The 12744-nt window shown below is 41.2% G+C and overlaps 1 protein-coding gene across 1 annotated transcript in view; it reads right to left on the bottom strand.

Annotated features, from left to right (window-relative positions):
* The window catches only part of tg (thyroglobulin), a 299968-nt gene that overhangs the window by 234654 nt on the left and 52570 nt on the right, over nt 1-12744 (bottom strand). The window contains exons 16-18 of the mRNA XM_048596176.1: nt 7446-7655; nt 5765-5971; nt 1064-1218 (exon numbers count right to left, since the gene is read on the bottom strand). Of these exons, the coding sequence (XP_048452133.1) occupies nt 1064-1218; nt 5765-5971; nt 7446-7655 (572 nt within the window). The remainder of the gene's footprint in view (nt 1-1063; nt 1219-5764; nt 5972-7445; nt 7656-12744) is intronic.

The following is a 12744-nucleotide window of genomic DNA, read 5'->3' as shown; positions in this document are numbered from 1 at the left end:
GTGGGCTGCGAGCCCCCGAGTTGTGGGCTGCGAGCCCCCGAGTTGTGAGCTGCGAGCCCCCCAAGTTGTGGGCTGCGAGCCCCCGAGTTGTGAGCTGCAAACCCCCAAGTTGTGAGCTGCAAACCCCCGAATTGTGAGCTGCGAGCCCCCCGAGTTGTGGGCTGCGAGCCCCCGAGTTGTGAGCTGCAAACCCCTGAGTTGTGGGTTGCGAGCCCCCCCCGAGTTGTGAGCCGGGAGCCCCCGAGTTGTGGGATGCGAGCACCCAGAGCAGCATGTGAGGAAGCAGGCGAGAAGTAGTGCAGGCAGCGAGTTCCAGGCAGAGACCGGCATAGGGGAGGCAGTCCTGGAACTTACTTGGAGCAGCTAAGTGCCGATATGGAGTGGACTGGAAGCTTGGATCAGAGAGGGGTTGGTTGTTGGAGTAGGGTCTGGCACGGATGTTCAGACCACATGCATTTGCCCTGTGCTCAGCTGCTGCAATGTAATGCTTATTTTAAATTTTTAACCTGGCTGTAAAGTCAATCCTTCGATGATGTCTTATCTCTAAGTTATTTTTGAAACTCTGTAAAGTAATGCAACTGCTTTTTAGTTCTCTTTTGTATCCAAGATTTGGCTGTAGGTGGTTGTAACTAAGATGGCACCGTAAGAGGCAAACATTGTAAAAGCTTTTCACTGTACTTCTACAATGGAATACATGTGGCGATAAAGGATAAAGGATATTCTATTCTACTCATTCTATTCTATTCTACATTTCTGATGAAGGGTCTAGGCCCGAAACGTCAGTCTTCCTGCTCCTATGATGCTGCTTGGCCTGCTGTGTTCATCCAGCTCTACACGTTGTTATCTCTTCTATTCTACTCTAACTGGTGCTTGAAAATGTAAAAGTTCAGACATTGGATAAGGACAAAGCCAAATTTAGATCTCAGAGTCTGTTAAAATTCGGCGCTAGGGATCACACGTGAAGTATCAAAGAACTGGCAACATCTATGTAACTAGACACAAGATAAAATCTTCAGAAGAAAGAAGAAATCTAGTTTAAACAGGCATGTTTTTACTAAAGTACCTGAATGTGACAATATCCTCTTGCTCTCAGATCATCGGCAATGAAGGTTTTAAATGCTTTCAGTAATCCTGAATAATCACTGTTACAAGCTTTCCCAGAAGGCAACAGAAGTCGAAACCATCTCTGAGCCTGAACCACTTGAAATAGGTTGATTTCTGTGAGGTAAAACATAATTTTCATAAATTCTGCAATCTCCAATCACTTCACTAACCTGCATATTTTTCTCTTCTTACTGCAGAAGAACCCACAGGATAACACTGGGATATTGTATTTGATTCTTGTCATTGTCACTAGTGAACACTGCACCAAATGGCTCCATTTAAACACATTTTATTATTGTAGTCATAATTCCTACCAACGTGAAACATTTTAAGACATCTAGGCATGATGTCATCCAGTGAAATTTGATAAATTTAAAATCATGAATGTGGCAGTTCCTTTAAAGACAAATCTTACAAGTACAATAGCACTTGTGCAAGTGATTTTCTGGCTTGGGCACACTTGCAAGATGAAAATTGACACACACTCGAGAATTTTCTATATAGTCGCTTCATTCCACAGAACTTGAGTAGTGCTGAAATAAACAGGCTTGTAATTGAAGCTTTTCATCTTGCACTCATCAGGACAAATTTCAAATTTCAAAGGAACAAGTTATACTGCATGAAAAAGGGTTCTGATTGGGTGGACGCTGATTGATGTTTCCATGTGGTGAGATAGCCATAACTAGAAGATGTCCCAAGTACGATGCCCAAAGCTCTGCCTCAAGGATGCTGCAAACGTGACATGCAGTTCCTACATGTTAATTTCCACGCTCAAAAGCCATTAACCAATGACAGATGGAAATGGTAGGAGACACCAGCTTCAGCTGAGATTTGAGACTAAAGCAGAATCTGACCCCTCTAGTGGACTAAAAATGATCGTCTTTCACACTTTCACAAAGAGCTCGGGCATCCTTCATGTATTCATTCTCTTTATTCCAACATTGTTAAAGCAGATTATCTGATCTTAAGATAACACAGTGTGGAGCTGGAGGAACATGGCAGGCCAGGCAGCAGCAGAGGAGCAGGAAAGTTGATGTTTCAGGTTGGGACCCTTCTTCAGAAAGGGCTCTGAAGAAGGGTCCTGACCCAAAACGTCAGCTTTCCTGCTCCTCCGATGCTACCTGGCCTGTTGTGTTCCTCCAGCTCCACACTGTGTTATCTCTAACTCCAGCATCTGCAGTTCTTACTATCTCTTATCTAATCTTTATCACATTGCTGAAGCAGAGATGTTGCTATGTGCAACTTGGTTGTTTGATGTGTAATGCTTCAAAGACACTTAATTGGTTGTAACTGGTTTTGAGAAGTCCAGAATTCATGAAAGATACAATAGATTCACAAGTTTCATTTTCTCTTCTTTGGAGATAAGATGGACAATGTGGCTGCCAAGCAACAGCTATGGGTGTTTGTGTTCAAATCCTACTCATCTGCTATGTTGCCAACTGTCTTGAGTGCAGAGAAAAACATTTAGTCTCAAATTAGCTAGTCTTAGCTATCAGGATAAAAACAAACTTTAAACAGAAGCTAATTCAAAATGTTAATAGGACACAGTAATACTTCTGTTTAGGGGACAGGGACGGGGTGATTTTGGCCAATGGAGAACAGCAACTTTAAAAATTAGAAATATGATGATTGATGTTTAAAAGGTATTCCTTTTAAAAATTCATTTTGGAGATTAAAGAATGCATAATAAAAACACCTTCACAGAGGACTTTAAAGAGAGTTATTGGTAAGATAGGTTTTAAAATATTTAAAGTAATGACCATAAAATCCACCCTAGTATCAAACTTCTGTTTTAAACCAACTTACAGCGTGCAAATAGAAGAAGTTGCTTCTAGACAAAGAGACTGAGTTTGTTTGACCTTTCAAATTCTGGTAAGAGGGAAGCTGCTCCCAAAATTGTTAGCTTTGTCACAGAATCGTAGAATTAGGTGTAATTATATATAACTTTATATGTAACTTCATATTAGAACTGATATTACAAATATTATAACAATTGGTAGAAATTAACATCCTTTCTAATCTTCTATACCAGTGTTAGCGAGGAATATGAATTGCATGACAGAATTTGAAAAGTCATTAGTAATAGGCAAGTATGCAATGCAGCTGGCAAATGTCTAGGAAGGGACATAACAATTGGTGTTGGAATGTGATCAATAAGCTCTATGTAAGAACCCAAGGACAGGTGGTAGGGGATCTGGCAAACATCACAAGATGATGGCAGGACCTCGGGTTAACTATGAAGTTGTCCATCATTGATCATGTATTCACAGGATTGGATGTGTAGGTCAGGGATATGGCAGGCACAAATGGCAATGTTGCATGTAACCATTGTAATGCATTATGTATAATTATCCTGTACTTTATTGGGAAAGGCAGAGTGTCCTACAGACCTCTCCCACACTGCGTGGTAAGGGGCTCTGAATAAAGATTGATTTGTGAACACAGGACTCAGGCTCCTTTTTAAGATCCCTTTCCAAGAATGTGTGAGTGAAGCGGGTGGGGAAGAAGGGCTGCCGTATGTGTTGGAGGGTTGGGACAAAAACAGATGTTGCTGGAAATGCTCAGTCGGTCTGGCAGCATCTGTGCAGAAAAATCAGAGTTAACGTTTTGGGTCCAGTGAGCCTTCCTCAGAACTTTTTTTGGAAGGAGGTAGAAGCGAGCTGTGCGGGGCTGGGGTACTATCAGCTTGGAAGCAGTGGGGTGGAGGTGGAAAGTTGGGGGAGATCACTGGTTGAAATGAGATCAGTTACCTTTGTGGATACAATGGCCTGATGCATCATGGTGGGGTCATGGTCCAGGGGAAGGTAGGAGGAGGTATCTAAGAGCTGGCATTCAGCCTCTGCAATATAGAGGTCAGTACGCCAGACTACAACAGCACCACCCTTATCGTCAGGCCTAATAAGGGAGTCAGGGTTAGATCTAAGTGCACGGAGTGCAGTCAATTCGGAGGGAGATAGGTTCGACTTGGTGAGGGGGGCAGAGAAATTGAGGCGACTAATATCACGTCGACAGTTCTCAATGAACAGATCGAATGCAGGTAAAAGGCTGGAGGGAGGGGTCCAGGTGGAGTGAAAGTGTTGCAATTGGGGTCTGTAGGATGGGGAGAGGGCTCTTGTCCAAAGAAATGAGCACTGAGGCGAAGATGGCAGAAGAAGAGTTTGACGTCATTTCATGCCCGAAATTCGTTACGATGGGGACGCAGAGGAATGAAGCTGAGGCGTTTGCTGAGTACAGAGCGTTCAGCATCGGAGAATGGAAGGTTAGGAGGGATGGTGAATACCCAACAGGAGGTGGGGGTTTGGGAGAGGGGATAGAGCCAGACAGAAGTGGGGGGAGGAAGGTCCCAGAGAGGGCCATGGTATCTCTGAGTTGTTTCATCTTTTGGGCCTTGATGCCTGAAAGTAAAAGAAAAAAATTTCTTGTTAGCACAACAAATGAGCCAGAGGGTGAAATGGAATTGCGGAGTGATGCAGCCCTGAGCCAGTGTGATGTGATGCTGTTGGAGAGAAATGTTGAGAGTGTGTAAGTGACCCACATGGCACTGGATCTCAGAATATGGCGAGAGCAGCTGTCCATGGAACGTTGAACATCATGGAGATATCTGTGATCCTGGGAGGATTCAAAACATGACGGATGAAACTTCAGTTGGAACCCACTTGGGGTGAGTCTGAGCCGGAGGCAGTCACTGAGGAATGTGGTATGGCTGTGGAAACGAGTTTTAGCAAATACCTGGTCAAACACCAGGAGTGACAGGGAAATTAATGTGCATGGGCAAGAAGAAAGATGGGAATGAAAATCCTGTCCGAGAGAGGAGCAGAACTTCTTCAAGTTGGGCATGCCTAGAAGAGATGTGGCACTGAGTTAAATATGAAATAAAAACCAAAAGAACTGCGGATGCTGTTAATCAGGAACCAAAACAGATGTTGCTGGAAAAGTTGAGCAGGTTTGGCAGCATATGTGAAGAAAAAATCAGAGTTCATGTTTCAGGTCCAGTGACCCTTGCTCAGAGCATTGTTGAATAATTTGGGAAACTCTATTGTATTCAGTCTGAGGAAACAAAAGGTATTTGTTCATTGATTTCATAAATTATCATGATACAGCAAAAACCAAGAGGTTGCTGCTTATTAAGACCAAAAACTGATGGCGATTATTAAAAAAAAGTTGCTAAATTGGTTACTTTAAACTTACACATTTGCCATTGTTGAGTGAATGCAGTCAAACTTCCAGATTAAAAACATGATCATGGCAACAACAACTTGAATGTATATAAAACCTTTAACAGATATAAAAAGTCCAGGGGTGCGTCACAGAAGCATAATCAGACAAAAAAAAACATAACATAGAGAATTAAACATTGGGGCAAGTAAGCAAAATTTTGTCAATCAGGTAATTGTTAAGGATTACATTAAAATGTGTGAGAGAGAAAGAGCCCAGAGGAGTTTAGGAGGAAGTTGTAAAATGTGAAGTAAAATCGCTGTAATCCCAGAGGACCATAAGGCTGTTCCCTCACTAAACAGAGGTAGTTTAACCTGAAGATGACTACGCCTCAGGTGAGGGAAATGGTTGAGAAGGAGAGTCCTTCATGGTAATCTCAGCCAGTGCTGGAATTGAATCCATCCTATTGACTAAAACATAGAGATCATAGTTGAATAATACTTACTCTGGCAGGCCTCTGGATGTGGGAATCTTGTGACCCACTTATCGTTCTGTGCATCGCATACAAACTTTGTCCCATCAAATGCACTTTGGTAGCCTTGACGACAAATCAGATGGCAAAGTTGCAGAGACTGACCATTCAGTACCTCATCACATATAACAGTGCCATCTGACACAGCTAGAGTGTTGAAGGGTAATGCACACTGTGGACCTGGGAAAACAAAACAGTGTGAGATTAAAAACCCCTTAACTAAGTCACCCATTTAAAAAAGTCACAAACATTTTTCAATCAGTGGAAGGTGAGGAATCATTTCCCATAATTGGCTTGTTGGGTAATGGGCTGGCGCAGTGGAAAATCACTGCTAAATGATAAATCTGGAACATAAATACAATCTCATTAATGTTGAGAAGAAAAACTGTTGTATCAATTATCATTAAAGTCTGTCTGGTTCACAATGTCCTTTAGGGACTATTGTCCTTATCAGATCTGGCCTACATATGGCTCCACAGCTACGGTAAGGCTGTTATCTTTTAAATGCCTTCTAAAATGGCTGAGCAAATGACTCAGTTCAAGAACAATTAAGGATGGGCAACAAATGCTGACCTTGCCAGCAAAACTGAAAGAAGTATTCCTATAAAAGGGAAAAGAAAAAATGATTGTGTTCCTCCATTGAAGTAAATGCTGAAGTTATACTGCAAGATAGAGTCACAGAATCATACAGTCAGAGAGCAGTGAAACAGACCCTTCAGCCCACCATGTCTTTGCTGACCAACAAACTCCAAATTACACAAATCCTATTTACTGCACTTGGTCCGTAGCCTACTACACCCAGCATTTTAAGTACTCATTCAGATGCTTCACAAATGTTGTGAGTGTAACTGTCTCTCAGGCAGGACATTCCACATTTTTACCACCTTCTGGTGGAAGAATTATTCCTGAATATCCTCTAAACCGCTTTCTCCTCACCTTAAACTTAGGACCCCTGATCTTAGACATGTTTGCAATGAGGAAGAGATTCTCACAATCTACCCTGTCTACGTCTCTCATGATTTTGTATACCTCGATCAGATCCCTCCTCAGCCTCCTCTGCTCCAAGGAAAACAAACCTAGCCTATCCAGTGTCTCCTCTTAACTGAGGCTTTTCATCCAGGCAACATCCTAGTGAATCTCCTCTGCACCCTTTCTAGTGCAATGACATCCTTCCGATAGTGTGGCAACCAGAGCTACACCCAGTATTCTATCTGTGACCTAATCAATATTTTATAAAGCTGTAACAAGATTTCCTTGCTCCCTATTCTATGTCCTGGATAATGAAGGCAAGATTCCATATTTCTTCTTCTGCACCCTGTTTACTGCTCTGCCAGTGCTGACACCTTCTAGAGGTAACAAAGGCATAAATGAGGGCTTCAGTAGCTGATGAGCTGAAGCAGGAGCTGAGCTGGGCAATGCTTCATAGATAGAAATGAGGGATCTTAGTAATGGCTTGGATATATGGTTGGAAACTCATCTCGGGGTAAATGTAATAAAATTGTGAACAGCCTTGTCCAAAGCTGAAGACAGCTTATGAAAGACACATTAGATATTTTTCACCACCGTGAGTGTCACAGCACCATTAGTTGTTCTCTATTATTACATAGTTTATTGTACGTTTTCCACTTCTCCAGGGAGCATCCAGATAACTTACGGTTGCAGGCCGGTTTCGATCCAGTTGTTGTGTTGATTTGTGTTCCAGGGATTTCTTCACCATTTGTAAAGACACACCAACACCTCCCTTTGCCCTGATCACACTGTACCGCTGAGAAGGAACCATCAAATTCTTCACAAGCTGGGATGTACCCTATGCCCACTTCCTGCTGCATCACTTGAGTTTTGAGAATTTCACATCTGCTGGGACCTAGTGTTTGAGAAAGGAGGAGAAGATTAATTTGACAGTTTACATTTCATCAAATTCAGTACAAAATTGGCTAAAACTATTGAATGGAGCTTTTATTACTTTTAAAGCAATGTTCTGGACTATCTCTGAACATGAACGATATGAGTAATTGATCTGAGGTGTTAATAATGTTATTTCTCATCGGTAGATCTCTCCTTCTAGCCTAACACATTTTCTTGCTAAAGTACCTATACATTATAGGCTTAATTTCCCCCATCAGTCCAGTAGGGAGCATCACCCATATGGCACTGCAGTAATTACGGGCCTGCAATTAGATTTATCTAATTACATGGTTAGTATATGAGGGGCTGTGGAATCTCTGCTCTTACAGTAACAATAATTAAAAATATAAATAAGTCCACTTTTGCCACTGGCCCTGCAAAATCATTGCTAGATTGCTGTTGACACATACACCTAAAGAATGAGTAGCTGTATGGGATTCCAGAGAGAACATGTGAAATATTATTCCAGTTCACTTTTATACATTCAACAGAAAAAGATAACTGAAAATTTAAAGTAAAATTGAACTATCTTAAGAGTTAACCAGAGAATCAGGAACAATACTGTTGTAACTGAGCATGCAGGGACAATCTATTTACACTAATATTTCTTGCTTAATATTAGGCTAGGGAATAATCTGGCAATTTTTTTTGTTCTGACTTCAAGGATCCCAAATTTGGATGCAATACTTAGGTGTGACTGTACAGGAGAGAAATGAGCAGACACAACACAATTCAGAACAAGGTACTGGAAAATTGAGGAGGAGAAGGAGATGAAGATGCACTTTCAGAAGAGGCCACATCAACCCTTGGTGCTCAGGAGTGAGAATCAGTGGATATGAAGTGGAGTCACAGGTCAGGCAGGAGCCAGTGAAAGCCTGGCATCACTTATTTTAGACAAGACCCACACCATTTGGGGTGGCACGGTGGCTCAGTGGTTAGCACAGCTGCCTCACAGCACCAGGGACCTGGGTTCGATTCTGGCCTTGGGTGGCTGTCTGTGTGGAGTTTGCACATTCTCCCCATGTCTGTGTGGGTTTCCTCCCACAGTCCAAAGATGTGCAGGCTAGGTGGATTGGCCATGCTAAATTGCCTGTAGTGTTCAGGGATGTTTGATTAGGTGGGTTATAGGGGAATGGGTCTGGGTGGGATGCTCTGAGGGTCAGTGTGGATTTGTTGGGCCGAAGAGCCTGTTTCCACACTGTAGGGATTCTATGATTGAGTGTTACTTGGTAACTTAACTGGTCAGTAGCAGGCCAACACTCAGGATCAAGAACCCTGGGACCAGTCATTCCACCCACCAAAGTCATCAGTCAGAGGTGAGCTGCTCTCCTGAACTCCTGCACCATTGATGAGGTGGTTGCTGCTGTGTCAGTATGACACCCACCTGAGCCTTAGTATTGGCCATGGATCCTAGGCCATGGGCCAGAGTGGGGTTACGAGGAAGCTCTCTACTTTCCACTCATCCCCAGCAGCAGCAGCAGTGGAATAAGGCATCTAATTGGTCATTAATTTTCTGCTCAAGGTCCTCCGATGGTGATCAATCCTGCCACAAATGTAACAAGGGTGTAGGCAAGAAGATAGCAGATTCAACCCACCAACATCCAACATGATTAGGTGTTCTCACACACTTACCACTACACCAGAAGAGGGCATTAAATTCTACTTCATTTAGGATGACCTCGCTTGAAATCTACCTGTAACCACAACCACACTGCACAATGATAAAAGAGTGAGGGTTGAGTTTCCACTGTTGCAAATTAGCGTTATTGTGTCTGGCTCCTGGTTGGAGTAGATAATATTTACAACCTCATCCAGTTATAATCCACTGTTATGTAAGGGAGGTTTGAAAAACATTTGGACAGGTACATGGATGGGAAAGGTTTAGAGAGAAGTGGACCAAATGTGGGCAGTTGGAACTAGCTGAATAGGCACCATGGTCAGCATGGACCAGTTTGGGCTGAAGGGCCTGTTTCCATGCTGTATTATTCTATGACTCTATGACTCTAGGTCACTGAGGTCTATTTTTTCAAAAAAAAGTTGAATATAACATTCAACATTCACTCTCTTTACAACCAAAGCACAGTGGCATTGGTGTGTACCATCTACAAGATGCATTATAAGGCTTTTCTGACAGGACCTTCCATACTCGAGACCTTAAAGGTATAAAGACATAATGTGTCTCTTCAAAGGTACACTGATGAGAAATAACACAACATTTCATATGTAACCAGTCAGCACAAAGTTTGCAAGTTGACTGCATCAAATTCAACACATGGAATTAATCACGTCAGAATATTTTTGTATATCTTTAGGAATTATCAAATGTCTCAGCCAGAATTCACTGAACCATGAGGAGCACCATTCATGGGTATTTTGGGGACATATTTGAACAGCTTTCCTACTTTGTTCTTTCTATTTCCAGTGAAATGGATGCCATATTCTTCAAATGTAAGTATATCCGGCACTGTCCCATTTCCATTGCCTTTCCTTGAAACCACTCCAATACCTCTGTAACGTTTCTGAAGAAAGCAGCTGTAGTGCTTCAAATGCGACTACAGCAATGTGTTCACTTGTGTCCATAGAGCCTCTTAGATTTGTTGAAATCCAAATTTCTATTTCCTTTGGTGTGTCCTTCCATTCAATTTGCTGACACTTCTAATGCTTCATTAACTAACTGAGCTAATATTTGTCATTCCACTTAATTTATTAATCTACAGAAGCAATATTATTCATGATTGAGGCAGAAGTATTCCAGAATTCATGGAAATCCCCTGAATAAACATAAAGTTAAAAACCACATCCCAACTTTTAACATTGTCAGTTCTAACTTTGTAATACATAAATAATTGCTCCTTGTCACCTCAACTTGAAAACACTGCAGACTTCCATGTTTCATCAAGATGAAATCTTATGAAAAGTTGTATTCTATGATTTCAGATAACACAGTCAAACCTGTTTGCCTTTCCAGTTCAACAATGATACATTGTTGATACATGGTTGATGAAAAAGACCGCAGTTGTGATCAATCCAAATGAGTGAATTAATGTTGCAAGATATGACTGATGAACATTTAAGAATAGACTGTTACATGGACACAGCACTCCCTACTGTTTATTACAGGAATATGCTGTGATTTATTGTTTGCTATACTACGTGTGATTCTGAGCAAAATTCTTCCTAGCTCTACAGGTTTCCATCTGTATATCATTTTGAGCTCTGAATACCCATGAAATCAGTTGGTAGTTGAACTGCTTTGCTGCCTCTAATCCTCCTTTCTGAGCTGAATCTAGGAGCGTGTCCTTTTATTGATAGAGAAGAGACTACTGAAGAGGCTTAGCGAGAAGAGGGACTTGTCTGACCTAACAAGACGTCATTAATTACAAAATAGAAACATGTACAATCAATAATAGGCATAAATACAACTATCAGGAGCCAGGTATGTTGCACCTGTCTTCAGTGGGACCTTATGCTGAACAGGTTTTTTCTCCACCTAATGCCATGTCATTAGCTTGAGTGGAGTTATTGCAACTTAAAGATCAACTCTTTTAGAACCTTTACTTTATACAACATTGCTGCCCAAGCTTTTCCCCATTGTTTACCTTTATAAATTCATGTGCATTACTACTTTCACATTTACGACTACCCTACCCCTTACCAAGTCTATAACTTCACAAATTCAGGAAGTCTAGAGATTTGACAGTTCTTTCAAAATATAGTCTTCTGAATATCCTTCAAAGAAGATGCTGCTGATTCGGTTGTCTATAACCTCACCTGGGTGACTGTTAATTTTGTGAATGTCCATTATGGACATATTTCCCTTGTATTATCCTGAATTTCTGGACCAGCCATTGGTATTTGGTTTGAGCAGATATTCTTTTTTGTGTCTCACATCACCAAATTCCTTTTTGTGATAGTATCTTGAACCTACAGATATTCATCTGGCTACCACAGGATTGCACATAGATCAGCTTCATTTTGTTTAAGCAAACATTTACTCACAATCTACAGATGTGTCTGAGTTGAGTTGTATAAGCTTTCTACTTCAATGTGTTGAGTAGGTTAAACATCTTCCTTTGCTGTCTGCAGATCTAGTTTTAGTAAACCTAGCTATTTTCACAGCCTCGGTCACGTTACTAGAGGATGATTGTTCAACTAGTATCAGATTTGCCAGTAGCGCTGACAATTTTGCTTTGAGAGACAACAGATTGTAATGTTTTTTGATAATGATAGGAATGGAAAACATTTCCAGTCCTGTAACTTATGTAACTTCCTTCCTGTTGAAAGTATGAAACAGTTCTCCTATGCCAATGTAGGTAATCTCATGAGACTCCTTTTTTGGATTCTGCCATGGCTCTCAGATGCTCAATGAAATGCTCTAATGGCTAACCATTGACCAGGTAGTTCACAATGCTTTGCTCCTGTACCAGTTGCTCTCATGGGTCAAACTCATTCTGCTACCACAAAGCTTTGGAGACCAAGTCATGTAAGCAGGCTGAAAAAGTGTGGAGAATTGACTGTGATCTATGTACACATTTTTAACCCTTATATGCTGTTTGTGTTGCAGTGTCATTTGTAGAATGCATTTCATTTTGAGACTTATTCCACCTGAACCTTATAGTTTCACCTTACAGTCTATAACTTTCATTTCTTCAGTCATGGGGTATCTGACGCTTATTTCTGTATCAAGCTAAAAAATTGTAATATGTCCATTGACATATATAAGCACTATGAAATTTAAGTCAGTTGAATCAGTAATGTTAGTCAAATAACCAGTTTATTCTAGGAATCCCTCCGGTATCACCTCTAATCTCCTCATTTTCCAACGCATTTTGAATGAATTTCTCCAAAGTTACCTTTTCGGAATTCTGACTTCAAAGTTCCATAGTCACAGTTTACTATTAACCTGTATTGGTCATTAATGAGATTATTGCCAAATTCCCTTCTAAACTGTATTCATCTGTTAAATCTTGTGCTTTCAAAGATTACATTTGTTCTCATATTGATGTAATTATCAAAGACTTCTAACATTTCATCAGCGGTATCTGTGC

The sequence above is a fragment of the Rhincodon typus genome, chromosome 4 (assembly GCF_021869965.1).
Source record: "Rhincodon typus isolate 14 chromosome 4, sRhiTyp1.1, whole genome shotgun sequence".
NCBI lineage: Eukaryota > Metazoa > Chordata > Chondrichthyes > Orectolobiformes > Rhincodontidae > Rhincodon > Rhincodon typus.
This window is presented reverse-complemented; position numbering and strand designations above follow the sequence as displayed.